Below are 18,243 nucleotides of genomic sequence, written 5' to 3'. Positions count from 1 at the left end.
CAGCCAGACAGAAGGGGGGTTTTCAGACTAATTTATTGGGGGCCGAGGGAAGGCAAAGCGTGAAATGAATACTTACAGGGGAAATAGATGCACAGTGCGAGGCAATCTTCTCTCCTAATTACTCCGGGGAAGAGACAATTAGTTATACAGAGGGTCACATCTACTCCCATGAATATCAAGATCACTTGTCTCTAATTGGTATTGAAGGCTTGCAATCTCATTCTGATTAGCCAATAAAACTCATCCCCCCTCGCCATGTTCTGTAACGACTAATGTCTCTGCATTACAAGCGGCTTTTTATCATGGGACCCTCCAAGTTTTAGCCCTTCTCTTATACTGTGACCCCCTAAAGTCAGCATGATGCGGAACTGGGGGGTCATGGGTGTGGCTGAACGGCCGATACCCCAATATTTTCCTATACCGTGAGTTAAGGGGGCTTAAAACTGAATAAGTGCAGCAAGATCTGCTATAAGGTTTATTTTGTTGCAGACACAGCGGGGCGGCCATGCTGCTTGCTCTCTGCAGTTTGAGCCTGGGGAGATGGAAAGCAAATGCATGAATACAACTGCTATGATTAGCCTGTCCAGCCCTGCAGCACAGCTATGGGACCTGTTATCCAGAATATCAGGGACCCAGGGTTTTCCAGATCCCATAATTTAGATCTCCGTGACTTAAGTCTACTAAAATATCGTTTAAATATTAATGAAACGCAATATGATGCTCTCGCTTCCAATAATAATATCACGTACAAGCGACTGTTTTATTATTACACAGAAAAAGGAAATCATTTGAAAAAAATTTGGAGTATTTGGAAAAATTGGAGTCTATGGGAGACGGCCTTTCTGTTAGTTGGAGCTCTCTGGATAACGGATCCCATACTGGTATCCCCGTGGCCTGACCTGCTGCATTAATTCATATAGGTGTTTGTTTTGTTCTGCAGGTGCTGTACAGGTAAATCCGGAAATTCCACACCTGTTCTGTCCCCTAAGGGACCCGGCCTAAAGAGACTCGCCCTAATTCATGAGAGGATATGGGAGTCCATCCCAAGATTAGCTGCTTCACAACTCAGATACTTAATTAAAGTGGCCGCACCTATAAAACTGCCCATTACAAGGCGCATATGAATTAACTGAAGGATCAGAGACAAAGCACAGGGATTTCAGGCTTGGGGGCCTACGGTTCCCTTTCCCCTACAGGTTTGGCCAGTGAGATGCTTATGATTTGGCAGCATGCTCTTCCTACTATGACATCATGGGCTGCTAAATTAGAATTGTGACATCACTGCCTGTCCAGCCTTTGGCTCATAGAGGAGCAATTGTGTCGCTGAAGGACAAAATGGGGTGAGATCTATGGGCAGCTCTTCCTGCAGCCGCACCCGTATCATTTGGGGAGACCTTCACTGCCGGCTAAATAGCACAGAAACCTTCATTTTCCTTCCTCCATCCAATGTCTTTGTAGCAGCAGCAGCAAGAAAACGATGGGCTCAGTCTGGTGGCCCCAGCTTGCAAACTATACTGTACCCCAGAGAAAGATTTTTCTCTTTCCAGTAGGGATGCACTAAATCCACTATTTTGGATTCGGCCAAATATTTCCCAAAAGATATGCAAATTAGGGGTAGGAAGGGGAAAACATTTTTTACTTTCTTGTTTTGTGACAAAAAGTCATGCGATTTCCCTCCCCGCCCCCAATTTGTATATGCAAATTAGGATTTAGTTTGGCTGGGCAGAAGGATTCGGCCGAATCCTGCTGAAAAAGTCTGGATCCTGGCCGAACCGAATCCTGGATTCAATGCATCCCAACTTTCTAGTGGCACAGTGGGTATAGTACGGCATACTAAAGCAAGATGGTGACCATTCAAGCTCCTGCTGTTGCATTTTATTTCATTATGTCAATTTTTTAAAAAAAAAGTTAAGTTCTCCTTTAAGGGGGGAACTGAATCATCTCAGGCACTGAAATCATAGTGGGTAAAAAATGTTAACTGACTATTTCTGTCCCCTCCCCTCCAATCTGCACTTGACTGCGGCTTGTTTCCATTTAGACGAGCTGCGGCGTCGCATGGAGACTTGCCATGATCCCCCGGCAGCTTTATTACATGCGCCGAGCCTGCATGCGCTGCTGAATCCTGAAAGGGGGCACCTGCATGTGGCTTCTCCTTGCCCTTACTTGTTCCCAGCAAATAAATAGGATTTCCATAATGAGATCACTGGCTGATAAGTAGGGGTCCCTGCGCAACACAAACCCCCAGTCTCTCTGATTCCATTCTTCTTGTTAAAGGCAAAACTGACAGTTTCCCACTGGGCCCCCCTTTACCTTCTGGGCCCCCCAGCAGTCACTGGGTCTGCAATTACTCTCCAACCCCAATCCATTAACCCAAAGGGCTCTCACACACGGGCGGTTTTACCTGCGCTCTCCTGCGTTGCGGTTTCTTCTGTTCAGCCGCATGGGAGCGCAGGAATAGACCCACTGAATTATTGTCAACGTGGCTGGTCTCACACAGACGCATGTAACGCCAAACGCAGGTTGGGACGCAGCATTTTACCTGTGTTCGGCACATACATGCGTCTGTGTAAGTACAGCCCCATTGACAATAATTCAGTGGGTCTACTCCTGCGCTCCACTGCGGGTGAACGGAAGAAACCCCAACGCAGGAAAAAACGCTCATCTGTAAGAGCCCTTACCAATAGGATAAACAGCCCGTGCCGTTAGAACAATGAATACTAACACCTGATTGGTTGCTATACAGGCCTGGCTTCTGCTGCATTGTTCCAAAAGTCCGAAGCACCAGAAAGGGACAGACAGACACTCTGCTTTAGATCAATATATTAAAAGACGGAGTTTCTATAAAGCACAGGTCAAATGTGAGCGTCCCTGTTGCTTTAAGAGCGGAGGAAAAACCACTGGGGATACTCGGCACTTGCAGAACCGGCTGCTCAGGTTTCTTCCCGGTTAATATCCCAGGGGCCTGTCTCAGACTAACAAGTCACAACAAGTGTTTCAGGGAAGACCACCTAAAGCAGGAGCCCCATTACACCCTCCTCTGCTTGATACAATTACATTCCTATACCCAACTGGATTCAGAAGCTTCCAGCAGTCCCACAATTAGGGTTAGCAGCCAAGGAACCTAGAACCCCCAAAGTGCACCCCTCTGCAGGCGACCACTGCCTCCCACATGACACTGATCCTCCAGACCTTGAATTCTATCCAGCCAATGGGGTAATGACAAAGCAGGCACAAAGTTCGCTCCAGGTCTAGTAACCTATGGCAACCAATGAGAGGTTTGCTTTCAAAACACAGGATTTGGATTGGTTCCTGTTGGTATGTTGAACTCTGCACCTGTCATGATATTACCTTGTCCCCGCAGTGCCTGAGGGCAGGATATCCATTACATACACGGCTTCTGCTCCCCTTTCTAACTGGTTTGGTTTGCCCCGCTGGTTCCTCCCTGCCTCTAACCAATGGGCAGGAGGACACAATGCTGTGCTGACACGGGGGGGACTGTGACTTTCTCCATTAGACAAGAAGAGGAGGAAGAAGAGGAAAATGGTGTCGCAGTCACTAATTCACTGAAGCAGCAGAAAGAAAAGACTCAAACATGACAGGCTGAATAAATACAGCATTGTGCTGCCACCTGCTGGAATATATGAGCATCTATAGTCTGATATTCTGGGAAAACACTGTATTTTGCACCTTTTTTTGCTAAATACATTTTCCTGCTGTGAAACCTTTGTGGCTGAGGATGATTCTTGGTGTCAGTCCTTAATGACAAATCTGGGGTGACTTATGGGGCTACAGATGCAACACAGAACTGATTTGGGGGATGTAGTGTAAAACAGCTCCCGTATTAGAACCCAAAAGAGCTGCACCTTTAAGCTGGATTCACTGCAACTTCTGCCTGAATCTGTCCCTGTTATAGCTCATTATTAGATCAGAATGTCGTCCTTCCAAATGTCTCCCATCAACAGATGGTGCAGGTTCTTGGACTACAAACCCACTAAACATGCTCAATATGTCTCACATAAGGACCATCCTGAGGAAGAGCCTCCCACCTGCACCATAAGCCCTAATATGACATCACACACACACACCAATAATAACATGACATCACACACACCAACAATAATATGACATCACACACACCAACAATAATAATATGACATCACACACACCCCAATAATAATAATATGACATCACACACACCCCAATAATAACATGACATCACACACACCAATAATAACATGACATCACACACACCAATAATAACATGACATCACACACTACAAGGCAAGAAAGAGAGGCCCCAACATGGAGGAAAGGAGATCTCGGGACCAGGAAACTTGTGTTTTAGTTCTAGTTGCTCAAGGGGGTCAAAGAGAAATCCCAAAAACCTTGGTCTGAAATGAATGAGAGCAGGTTACCATGGCTACCAATACTCAATATAGGGGATATCCAGGATATTTTAGGTGAAGGGTGACGGGTGCTTCTGCCATGGCAAAACTTGCCCCTGTTAACTTTACATTGGCCCTTTAAAGGATAAGTAAATCTTAAAAATAAGTGAATGTAAAAGTGATGAGGGGGCTCTTTTTATAACTTTTGCAATGTACGTTAATTATTTTTTTATTTTTTTATATCCAAGATATTAAAGGATACATATACTGTCAATGCACCAGCATCACTGGGAAAGCTGTAACCCAAGGGTTTGTGTGGTTTAACTCACACCCAATTGCTCTATAACTGCTTAGACACCCCTTAACGCAATAACATTGTAGTAGCCCCATATGCAAACGCTCTGGATGCACAGGTCTGGGATCTTTTATCCAGAATGCTTGTGCCTGAATACAATGTGCAATACAATGCTAATGGCTGAAGTTCTAGAAATAACCAATTACAGGTATGGGACCTATTATCCAGAATGCTCGGGACCTGGGCTTTCCATTAGGGATGCACAGAATCGGGAATCAGCCAGGATTCAACCTTTTTCAGCAGGATTCGGATTCGGCCAAATCCTTCTGCCTGGCCAAACCAAATCGAAATCCTAATTTGTATATGCAAAATATGGGGCAGGGAGGGAAATAGCAAAGTCAAAAATTTGGATTATTTGGATGAAATGGAGTCTATGGTAGACGGCCATTCGGTAATTCACAGCATTCTGGATAACGGGTTTCCGGATAATGGATCCCATACCTGTACTAAGAAAAAAAGATCTGTCCCTTTGTCAGCTTGTAAGAGGCAGTTCCTTTCCTAACGCTTATGTGTCTCTCTACATGCCTTCTGGCAAGGAAACCGCAGTTCTGCCTTGCTTTATGGCAGGCATCCCAGATCAGTGCTGACCAGCTGGGCTGATAATCATACATCAGTACAAAAATTTCACCGGCACACAGGATAATGCAAGCAGGCTTGGCCTTGCTATGTGATTTATTGCAGCATGCAACGTTTCGGGGTTACCCCCTTTATCAAGCTTGATAAAGGGGGTAACCCCGAAACGTTGCATGCTGCAATAAATCACATAGCAAGGCCAAGCCTGCTTGCATTATCCTGTGTGCCGGTGAAATTTTTGTACTGCTGTTACTTGGAAGGTGGCCGTCTCCTTCCTTTGCTGTGCACCAGGGAGTCACTATCGAAGGATGAGGGTGTGCGGGTGTTTTTGGAATTTCCCACTGATAATCATACATGCCATATGTTCTGCCCAGTGGCAACCCTTATCTAGAGCTGGCCTTATCTAGAGCTGGCCGTATCTAGAGCTGGCCGTATCTAGAGCTGGCCGTATCTAGAGCTGGCCGTATCTAGAGCTGGCCGTATCTAGAGCTGGCCGTATCTAGAGCTGGCCTTATCTAGAGCTGGCCTTATCTAGAACTGGCCTTATCTAGAACTGGCCTTATCTAGAACTGGCCTTATCTAGAACTGGCCTTGGCCAGAACTGGCCTTGGCCTTATCTAGAGCTGGCCTTATCTAGAACTACACTCCGGATCATTGTGTTCATGTGACAGGCTCCCAAACAAGGGGATCATCAGTTTGACCAACAGACTAGGCCACATTGGGCCAATCGGATACATTTGCATTAGACAGAGGGCTACGATTCTGCTGTACAATACACCCAGATATATGTGGTATCATCGGCTTTATATGGGGTTGAACGGCTCTTACCGCTGGATCGATTCTTCCGGTTGGATTTGCCCCCGCTGAGCAGCATCTTCAGGCTGTTACGGAACATGTCGGCGCAACTAGGCCCGGCTCAGGCTCAACTCTGGAAGGAGACACAACGGGAGAGTCTATTTAGTTGGGTTACGATGGTGGGGTAGTTACAGGAGAGTTAGCCGGGGCACTGGGGTAGGTAGCCATTATCATCATCCAACAGTAGTCTTCCTGCTATTATTAAACTACAACTCCCAGCCCTCCCTGAAAGGGTGGAACATGACTTGGTGGCACTAGGGCGACTAGGAGGCATTTACTTGTAGCCGATCCATGGGACAGACCTATAATGGTACATATAATGGTACATATAATGGTACGTATAATGGTACATATAATGGTACATATAATGGTACATATAATGGTACATATAATGGTACATATAATGGTACATATAATGGTACGTATAATGGTACGTTCTAGGCCCTACATATATATACATATATATAGTGCCCTATATCACAAACCTATGGTGGTGTCCTATGGTCTGTATTAGGGATGCACGGAATCCAGAAATTTGGCCGAATCCTTCTGCCAGGCCGAACCAAATCCGAATCCTAATTTCCACATGCAAATTAGGGGACGGGGAGGGAAATCGCATAACTTTTTGTTACAAAACAAGGAATTTAAAAATATTTTCCCCTTCCCATCCCTAATTGGACAAATTGCACATGCACATTAGGATTCGGATTCGATAATCGGCCTAATCTTTGGCGAAGGATTTGGGGGTTCGGCCAAATCCAAAATAGTGGATTCGGTGCATCCCTAGTCTGGTTTTCCCCCTGCAGCCTCTGGGGCCGATACATTCAGCATTCTGCTTGCCCGAGGCAACCACACTGTTAATGGCTGCTGGAATATCACATTGAACAAATGCTTTGATAGGGGGATCCATTACACAGATTAGCATGGGGGTCCCTCCCTGCGCCGGCTCAATGCTCTGACTCAGGTGGAAGTCACACAAATAGGCGACAATTTCAGTTTTGTTCTGCAGTCGTGGGCACAATCACCCGGGCTCCTGGCCAAAGCGCATACACGGGGCCCGAGCAGCTGTGATCCTTCAGTACAATCCAGCGGGGCCGGGAGTTGTCTTACTATCTCTATCAGCGGAGGGGAGGAGGGTCAGAGTGGGCTATGTAATTACAAGAAGATGGGGAGGAGGGACCCCCGAGCTTATTTAATTACAAGCTACACAATGGAACATTTGATTCATATCAAACTGAACGACCTAGGATCCTGCAACTCCCAGCATCCTTTAATCCTTGATTAGAAGTTGATGAATTTTTAAAGTTGTAGTTCAACAACTCCCAGAAATAAAGAAAGAGTGACCTGGCCACAAATCACTGGTTCCTTGCCCACGGAGCCAATTAGCCCCGGCATCTGAAAAGCAATGAGTCTGCCCTCCATATTGGCCTCGAATGCAGCCAAGGAAAGTGAATATGGGGGAACTCAAGGACAAATAACCAAGTATATGCGCTGCTTGTCTTGTAGGAAATCAAGTAAACATGAAATAAACCCAATAGGCTGGTTTTGCCTCCAATAAGGATTAATTATATCTTAGTTGGGATCAAGTACAAGTTACTGTTTTATTATTACACAGAAAAAGGAAATCATATTTAAAAATGTGGATTATTTGATAATAATGGAGTCTATGGGAGATGGCCTTTCCGCAATTCGGACCTTTCTGGATAATGGGTTTCCGGATAACAGATCCCATAATCTACCCATTTCATTCTCTGCCAAGCCACAGTGACATTTACACTTTTTATGTCAATCCAGTACCAGTATGGGATCGGTTATCCAGAATGCTCGGGACCTGGGGTTTTCCGGATAACGGATGTTTACGTAATTAAGATCTTCATACCTTAAGTCTACGAGAAAATCATATAAACATTAAATAAACCCAATAGGCTGGTTTTGCCTCCAATAAGGATTAATTATATCTTAGTTGGGATCAAGTACAAGCGACTGTTTTATTTATTAAATGAAATCATTTTTAGAAATTTGTATTATCTGGATAAAATGGAGTCTATAGAAGATGGCCATCACATAATTCAGAGCTTTCTGGATAATGGGTTTCCGGATAACGGATCCCATAAAACGGTACCTTGTACTTGATCCCTACTAAGAAAGACGTAATCCTTATTAGAGGCAAAACAATCCTGATGTGACTTGAGGTTTGGGGTTCCAAATTAAGGAAAGATCCCTTATCCACAAAACCCCAACAACCCAGTTTTCCACATTGAGCAGCCTGTGATAATCACATTTATATTTACAGCCGTCTTGGGAAAAAAGCAGTTATAAATGAGGAATACTGTAAATAAAATAGCAGCATTACATTGATCTGTTTGATAAAACAACCCGCAGAATGAATAGGGTTTCTACCGCAGTGGAATAACAAAGAAAAAGCATCAAAAACTAATTACTCAGTATTTTTTTTTTTTTTTCGCTGGATAATCCATAGAATTGTTATTGTTTTCTCCGAACATACAAGTGAAATTGGGAGAGGAACGACGGATAATAGAATGATAATGTCATTTATTTCCCAGGTACATCTGGGTGTTTTCTGAACAAAGATTTTTAGTGAAGCAGTATTCAGTTGTATGAAATTTAATCAAATGTGAAAAACTGGCCGTGCAAAACTTTGGGCACCCTTGTAATTTTGCTCATTTGAATGCAAATAACTGCTCAATACTGATTACTGACAACACCAAATTGGCTGGATTCGCTCGTTAAGCCTTGAACTTCATAGGCAGGTGTGTCCAACCATGAGAAAAGGTATTTAAGGTGACCAATTGCAAGTTGTGCTTCTGTTTGACTCCCCTCTGAAGAGTGACAGCATGGGATCCTCAAAGCAACTCTCAAAAGATCTGAAAACAAAGATTGTTCAGTATCATGGTTTAGGGGAAGGCTACAAAAAGCATCTCAGAGGTTTAAACTGTCAGTTTCAACTGTAAGGAATGGAATGAGGAAATGGAAGGCCACAGGCACAGTTGCTGTAAAACCCAGGTCTGACAGGCCAAGAAAAATACAGGAGCGGCATATTCGGAGGATTGTGAGAATGGTTATGTATGGCAGGGGGATGAGAAAGAAGCCCTTTCTGCATTCACACAAACACAGTCGCTTGTTGTATGTAAAAAGCTCATTTAGACAAGACACAGTCATTTTAGAACAAAGTGCTTTGGACTTTTAGACAAAAAAAAAAAAGCGCTTTGCATGGCCTTCTTCAGGAAGCGGAGATTAATATAAATAGTCAATGATCACCTAAAGAATAACCCATCATCTCCATCACAAGAAGAGTTCATGAACCAGCACTTTCCTACAACGAGTTTCTCCCATCAATCCAACACATGCACAGCTCTCCAACATCCAAACATGACCTCCGGCTCCTCTCCTGTTTCCCTGGGCTTCACCTCCTTCCCCAAAACTTGCCATAAATGGGAGGCTGGAGAGCATTTCTCTTGGGTGTTTGACATTCTCCTCACTGCAATGAGTCCTTATTGAGAATAGAGAAGAGTCCTGCTGTATTTATTTATATTGCCATGGGCTGGAAAAATAATTGTTCTTGACCCCACCGCCTCGCTGCCTTCACAACAGTATTTCATCTCCCGTCATTGTGTATGGAAGCTGCTGAGAATTCCAAACCAGGAGGCCCCATTGTTCCCAACTACATACACTGAAGCTTTCAGGAATCCAGTCTTCCAAATATCTCTCTTCCAGGAGGCTCTATGCGACGGAACAAAGGTGGACACAACAGGGGATGTGTTCACAGAGGCTGGAAAAAGCTAGAACAGGTGTTTGGATTTACCTGCAGTAAAGGGGAGGAGCTGTGAATGAGGAAGTAGGAAGTGAGTGGAGAGAGTGTAGGAGAAAAACTAAAAGATTGAGTTAAATATTTGCGATTTCCCTAGATTAAGTTTCACTAATAGTGACTGAGACACGGACAGTCAACAAACAAAAAGATTATGGAGATATCCAGGCTGCCCCGTCGGCAGAAAAATTAACTTTACTTACGGTTTTGTGAATGGAAAGGATAAGTAAACCTTTTAAAATAAGTGAATGTAAAATGGACTATTGTGTTCTTTTAAGAAATTTTGCAATGTACATTCATTATTTATTTTCTTTTAATTCCAATAAGGGATACATGTACTGTTAATATGTAGGATTTAATGTTACAACAGCGCCACCTGCTGGTCAGTTTCCCACCAGTCTGACCACGAAGTAGTCAAGGAAGTTGTCAGGAGAAAGAAAGAGGCTGCTCTGATGTTCTTCTGCTTAGGAAAGATGTGAGAAAGGTTTCTAATTCTTTTCCTAAGCAGAAGAACATCAGAGCAGCCTCTTTCTTTCTCCTGACAACTTCCTTGACTACTTGGTGGTCAGACTGGTGGGAAACTGACCAGCAGGTGGCGCTGTTGGAACAAAATTCATTCATATTAACAGTACATGTATCCCTTAATATCTTGGAACTAAAAGAAAATAAATAATGAATGTCAATTAAAAAAGTGCTTCAGTTTTTCATTCACTTATTTTAAAGGTTTACTTATCCTTTAAGGGGGGAAAATCCTGCTGTGAATAAAACACAGGCCCTTACCTGCTTGAAAACCGTGGGTGTTGCTTTGTTTTCCTTTAGAAAAGAATTTGCTATTTCGGTTCCTGCAGCCCCCTCACAAAATCAGCAACTGCCCCTTGTTTCATTCATTAGATTCCCTGTATTTTTAGGGGGGTTCTAATCCTGTTTTCTGATGAATGGAATAATTATCTCCCCGTCGGCGTTCGCCGCAGCGTTTCGTAAAAAGCAGAACAAAGCCACAAATTTCATCAGTTCCGTCAAGCCCAATAAACAATGTGTCACCTACAAATGAAAGTGACGGTACAATTTACAGCGGATCATATAAAGGAGCCGAGGGCTAGGAAAAGGGATATTATTCCGCTGTTTATAGCTCACGTAAATTGACGCAGCACATTCGAAATTGCGTATTATAAGGGATAATGTACCCCCTACTGTAAATGATAAGGATATTAGAAGTCACTGAGGGGTTGTTCTGTGACCATATAAAGACACAAGGCTGCAGGCTGAGTTATACAGGGAACTCTGAGTATCACTCATGTATTATAAGGGATAATGTACCCCCTACTGTAAATGATAAGGATATTAGATGTCACTGAGGGGTTGTTCTGTGACCATATAAAGACACAAGGCTGCAGGCTGAGTTATACAGGGAACTCTGAGTATCACTCATGTATTATAAGGGATAATGTACCCCCTACTGTAAATGATAAGGATATTAGAAGTCACTGAGGGGTTCTGTGACCATATAAAGGCACAAGGCTGCAGGCTGAGTTATACAGGGAACTCTGAGTATCACTCATGTATTATAAGGGATAATGTACCCCCTACTGTAAATGATAAGGCTATTAGAAGTCACTGAGGGATAACTGTCCCCCACCTATCCTTGTAATGAATCTGCTCTCTGGTTGCCAGGTTTCACTGACCATAGCAACTAAAATGGCATTGGAATTTTCACTTTTGCATGATGTAAATGAAAGGGCAATATTTAAACTGCTGGTTTCTATATTAAATGGCTTTTTTATGTGGTCCGTCTCCATCCTGAAAGTAGCATTTCTCTCTGGTTTTAAGGAATAAAGGTCATCAAACAGAAAGGCTGCGAGGCTAGATTTATTATTTAAGTAGTTCATAGATTTCTATCCAAGCGTTCTCAAATTTTTCTTCTTATCTCCCTTTCACTGCCTGGTTGGCATGATAAGCACCCAGCCACCCGTCAACCCGGGGAAGTTGCAAAATTGATTAGGATTGTTATTCACTGTAAGCTTTACTTCCCCTTTAAAAAGATCAATGGACGCCCATAATAAGGAGCTTCCTGTTAAATCTTTATAATCTCACTTCCCATATTTCTTCATCCTCCTACACAGATATGTGAGAGGCTCTTATCAGTCACATGTTCCTGTTTGGTCATAACCTTATCAGGCAGTGAATGGACGGGGTGCCTGGGGGTTGCACTGTAATAAATTAACCACAAAAGTTTTAGTTCATTAAGCAACAGTTTCAGCTTTCATCCCCCAAAACCCGCTACATTGTTTCAAAAGTCAGAACCAGCAGTGCAGACAACAGGAAGGTTTTACTCCCCCTACATTAAAGGGGAAGGTTTTACTTCCCCTTTAATGTGACTGTACACACATCAAGCATGAATGATTTTGAGATATTGCAACTATTTTACTGGGCTACTCCGGACATATTTTTTCAGCTGGCGCAACCAATGAGATCATGCTGCGTATCGGTGACAGTCAGGAGAAGTCGCTTGCTGGAATGCAGGCAGGTTCTCTAACGGTCAGGCAACTGACAGTTGCAATAGGAACAGCGACAAAGAATGCATGTGAAATGAGTCGCTGAAGAAAAATGATCTCATCAACTTAAATACGAGAGTTCTCCTTTAAACGACGGCCATTAGTCGAGGTAGGAAGGGACACTCTGATTTAAAGGGAAACTGTGGATACTGAGAGATATTAAAGGCATCCATCATGGCACTGAACCAAGTCATAAAGAGTGAATAAAAGGGACAATTATTTATGGGACTCAAGAATAAATAGTAAAAATATTATATTTAGCATAGATAAAGCATTAGCGTTCTTACGGTTAAAGACACACGTGCATCCATCAAGTTCCTATATAGTTTTTAAAGGGGAAATTCACCTCGAAATATATTCAGCAGGGTCTGCACAGCCGCCACTTAGTATCCCACAGCAGACGTTTCATCCCAACTTAAAGGCGCGGAGGCACGTTCCTTATCGTTCTGCCGTGTGCCCGCCACGAAAATTATCCAGATTGGGGAATAAATCAACGCCGTGTATTCGTGCAGAATTTCTCATAAAAAAAATAAAAGATGAATAACCAGAGTGTTGTCGTTATTTCCCTCTTCTCATTTCTGCGATATCCACTAAAATGGTTTATTGAGCTTTGGGAGACAGATGGCTGCGAGCCGCGGGCTTTATTGCAAATACGTGGGAAATAGGGGGGGAAAAAACTACAGTAACACGCAGCACTAAAAAGAAGAAGAAAAGTCACGTTTCTTAAATAAACGATCTTAAACGTGTAGTTTTTATTATGTTTAATTACTTCTCTGAAATTAGAGTGCACGTTATCTCAGGCATCACAAATGTAAAGGGTAAGTACTCCCTCTAGAATGAACTAGCCATGGAATAAAGTAAAATATATAGAGCGACTAACATTCTATTTTGAATGCTATCACTTGTGTATTATAAGGGATAATGTACCCCTACTGTAAATGATAAGGATATTAGAAGTCACTGAGGGGTTGTTCTGTGACCATATAAAGGCACAAGGCTGCAGGCTGAGTTATACAGGGAACTCTGAGTATCACTCATGTATTATAAGGGATAATGTACCCCCTACTGTAAATGATAAGGATATTAGAAGTCAATGAGGGGTTCTGTGACCATATAAAGGCACAAGGCTGCAGGCTGAGTTATACAGGGAACTCTAAGTATCACTCATGTATTGTAAGGGATAATGTACCTCCCCCTACTGTAAATGATAAGGATATTAGAAGTCACTGAGGGGTTGTTCTGTGACCATATAAAGGCACAAGGCTGCAGGCTGAGTTATACAGGGAACTCTGAGTATCACTCATGTATTATAAAGGATAATGTACCCCCTACTATAAATGATAAGGATATGAGGTTAACACTTTCCATTGGCTAGGGGCACAAGGTGAGGCTGGATTGTTGCCGGGTACATTGCCAACGAGGCCACTACAATCGCTCTCTCTGCACTAGCAGAATAATTTAAAAATTGGAATTTCTGCTCTTAAAAGTTACCAGAAGTGGCTTTTTTCCTGCCCCTGGTAACTGCAGAGAGAACGCAGTTGCACAACCTCCCAAGCTCATTTCTACGTTTGCTGAAGAAGTAAGTGCAGTAAATGTCATCTCCGGGGGCAGTTTAGTCTCCACTGTGCACAATGCAACATCTGCTAAACCATAAATCTGACTGAAAGAGAAGTAGGACACGGAGCGACACACTGATTTCCGAGTGCCTCCTCTCCTGCGGATAAAAGGGGGGATAATACTCGGCACGGGAAGGACACGGGCTCCTCTGACATCATTAGGGGCTGATGAGCCACTTTATTTTTCTCCGCACAAACGAGCAAATTATACAGCAGTGATTGCTCTTGGAAAACGTTTCCGGAAACCTCGGAGACACAGAGTGTGACAAACGCACAAAGAAGCGGCGAAACTGAGGAGCCAGTGTGTGTGCCGGGAGCCCGGGAAGCGTTAAATCAGCCGAATGCTCTCTAGATACAAGTGAGCGACAGTCGGAACTATTGTGCACCCCTTGAATAGGGGGGAGTGTTTGGCAAGAGACAGAGAGAAGGATCAGAGGAAGCAAAAGGAACCCGGTCACAGCTTGCGGAGCTTCCGACGGCATTTGTGTTGCGCCCTCTGATAATGCCAGCGCTAGGCTTGTGCCCAAGGAGATGGCACGACGCGGCTTCCTTTTGGTGGGTCCGAATCCGAGCTGCACATTTTAATCGGGTTTATAGGATGCGGCTTTACAGAGAGGCCAGTGCAGCTCAGATACTGTCATGGGACAAAAATGGTTGAAACACATCAGTTAATAGTGCTGCTCCAGCAGAATTCTGCACTGAAATCTGTTTTTCAAAAGAGCAAACAGATTTTTTTATATTCAATTTTGAAATCTGACATGGGGCTAGACATATTGTCAGCTTCTCAGCTGCCCCAAGTCATGTGACTTGTGCTCTGATAAACTTCAGTCACTCTTTACTGCAAGTTGGAGTGATGTCACCCCATTCCATTGCACCCCAGCAGCCTAACAACAGAACAATGGGAAGGTAACCAGATAGCAGCTCCCTAACACAAGATAACAACTTCCTGGTAGACCTAAGAACAATTCCAGGTCCCACTGAGACACGTTCAGTTACATTGAGTAGGAGATACAACAGCCTGCCAGAAAGCAGTTCCATCCTAAAGTGCTGGCTCTTTCTGAAAGCACATGACCAGGCAAAATGACCTGAGATGTACCTACACACCAATATTACAACTAAATACACTTGCTGGTTCAGGAATGACATTTTATATTGTACAGTGAATTATTTGCCTGTCATTTAAAAATAAAAAATACATCATAACAGAATCCATTTAAAGGATAAGTAAACCTGTAAAATAAGTCAATGTAAAATTGATGAGGGTGCTATTCTAAGCACGTTTGCATTCATTGTCTATCTTCTTTTAATTCCAAGATACAAGTAGTGTTAATATGAATGAATTTTGTTCCAACAGCGCCACCTGCTGGTCAGTTTCCCACCAGTCTGACCACCAAGTAGTCAAGGAAGTTGTCAGGAGAAAGAAAGAGGCTGCTCTGATGTTTTTTTGCTTAGGAAAGATGTGAGAAATGTTTCTAATAGTTTCCCTAAGTAGAAGAACTCTCCTGACAACTTCCTTGACTACTTGCTGGTCAGACTGGTGGGAAACTGACCAGCAGGTGGCGCTGTTGTAACATAATTCATTCATATTAACAGCACATGTTTCCCTTAATATCTTGGAATCAAAAGAAAATAAATAATGAATGTACATTGCAACATTTCTAAGAATCAGACAATAGTCAATTTTACATTCACGCATTTTAAAGGTTTACTTATTCTTAAAAGTAACAAGGATACCCCAAAAATGGAGCTTCATATGCTCCCTTGGGTCCTGTGCATGGCTCAATATGCTCCACAAGTCGACAAATATGGGTTAAAGTAGAATCTGGTAAGGGTTAAAGGAATATCCTATGTGCTTTCCACTGACCCACCAAAGACTACCCTGTATACTGAAGGGTATTGGATAAACAATGGCGGCTCTGCCATGGCAATGTTTTATAAGCGTGGGGTTGTTTTTGAGGATTCCTAGTAGTGCCCCCTAGGCTGCTGAAGCAATGGCCACTGCTCTGGAACAAACACAAGAGCTATGTGAGGTGAAAAGGAAAGTCATTGCCAGGCAAAGTGTGAACAATGAAAGCTTAGGCAAGGCTGAACCTGCCAGCGGCACTTCTATAATTCAGTAAATACACATTATAATAAAAGGGAAAATGAAACAAGGGTAGCGCGGCCCTTCTACTGACACACACACGTTTGTGGATGAAACTCATTATACGTGGGATTTCTGTGGCTACAGAGCCCGGAGCAACATCAAAAACCATAAATAAGGATGAGGGGAACAATGGTGCGTAAGAGAGCCGGAGATGCACAGAATTGGGTCACACACACAAATAAACACAGTGGGAACTGATATAAAATCTTATCCTCCATCATCCACTCCTTATAATGATGAAGCCTAGAGGATGCTGGGAAACTGAAGGCACAGGTCCACAGGCTGCTCAGTGTTGGCTCTAGAGGGTGCAAGTGCCGGCAGCTGCTCAGGACACCCACCAAATAGCAGTGGAATAACACTTAAGGGCACAAAATAGTGCACACCTGGGTCTGGCTTCACTTTACTGCTCGGCTGTACTTTGCACCTGCTGAGACTCCCTAATCCCCAACACGGGCACCTTAGGAGTAGGATTGCCACTTTCACTAGCAGTTCAGGGAAGGAGGGGGAATTTCAAATTTACCAGCAAGTGCTGCCTACCACTATATATATATATATATATATATATATATATATATATATATATATATATATATATATATATATATATATATATATATATATATATATATATATATATATATGTGTGTGTGTGAATAATGAATGGGGCCCATTGTGTAGAGTGAGTGCAAGCTCTCTGACACTAGGCCACGCCCTTCATATCTGTATAATGAGGAACTCGCTTGATTAGCACATTAAACCCTGTAATTACAGTACATAGAGGGGCCCGCAGCCTCCCGATTGTTTCCCTCAGCTATGTGTAATCAAAGGCACAATTAACTCACAAAAATGGACCAAAAAATGCTTTCAATAAGGGGGAGAATAGTCAAGATACTGTCTGGGGGCAACAAATCCCAAAGTCAGAAACACATAAATCTATTTCCTAAATTGTGAATGAGCTCACAGAGCTAGAAACTCACAAGCCGCTTCCTAATTAAGCCTACAGGGCATAAACGTTCCTGATGTTAAGATATATGAATATGAAAGCTTCTTCCACTCTATTCTCCCTTTGTCCCTACACTCTCCTCTCCTTCTAACACTCCCAACTCTCCCTTCTTTCCAATGCTCTCTTCCCACAGTTCTGCCCTATGTTCATTCCTTCTGTTCTTCCCTACACTCTCTTCCACCCTTCTTCTCTGCCCTCTCCCCTCCATCTTCCCTACACTCTATTACCTACACGCTGTTCCCTCTGTTCTTACCTGCACTCTCTTCATTCCGTTCTTCCCTACGCGCTCTACCCTCTATTCTTCCAAAAAAGCGAAATAACTCCAAAACCACAAATAATAAAAACTGAAAACCAATTGCAAATTGTCTCAGAATATCCCTCTCTTTGTCATACTAAACATTAATTTAAAGGGGACCAGCCCCATTTAGTCACCTTCTTTTGCCTGACTACATCTCCTCATAAGGACAAGGGCTTTTATACCTCTAGGACACTGACCCAGTTTCTGCTCCGTCACAGTTATATTTCTTACAGCTGCGATCTGGAGACAAAAACTACCTAAGTTATCTGGAATAGTCAGTGCTATTTAGACCTAAAGGTTGAATCTTATTCTGCGCTGACCAAGACTTTCTGTGCTGTGGCCCAGTTCTCTGCCGGCTCCATTATTATAGCCCATGGCGTAATTTCATAGCCTTGTTATACAGGAAACTCTGAGTATCACTCATGTATTATAAGGGATAATGTACCCCCTACTGTAAATGATAAGGATATTAGAAGTCACTGAGGGGTTGTTCTGTGACCATATAAAGGCACAAGGCTGCAGGCTGAGTTATACAGGGAACTCTGAGTATCACTCATGTATTATAAGGGATAATGTACCCCCTACTGTAAATGATAAGGATATTAGAATTCACTGAGGGGTTGTTCTGTGACCA

General features: G+C 43.1%; 1 protein-coding gene across 3 annotated transcripts in view; it reads right to left on the bottom strand.

Annotated features, from left to right (window-relative positions):
- Nucleotides 1-18,243, bottom strand: part of LOC108702563 (protein TANC2) — a 200,926-nt gene that overhangs the window by 135,060 nt on the left and 47,623 nt on the right. The window contains exon 3 of one of the 3 annotated variants that reach the window (XM_041578953.1): nt 6,142-6,241. The exons of the other annotated variants lie outside the window; for them this stretch is intronic. Coding sequence (XP_041434887.1) covers nt 6,142-6,208 — 67 coding nt within the window. The 5' untranslated portion in view covers nt 6,209-6,241. The remainder of the gene's footprint in view (nt 1-6,141; nt 6,242-18,243) is intronic. 3 annotated transcript variants of the gene reach the window in all.

Source organism: Xenopus laevis, chromosome 9_10S (genome assembly GCF_017654675.1).
Source record: "Xenopus laevis strain J_2021 chromosome 9_10S, Xenopus_laevis_v10.1, whole genome shotgun sequence".
Lineage (NCBI taxonomy): Eukaryota > Metazoa > Chordata > Amphibia > Anura > Pipidae > Xenopus > Xenopus laevis.
The sequence above is the reverse complement of the archived record's forward strand: the minus strand, read 5'-3'. Positions and strand labels throughout refer to the sequence as shown.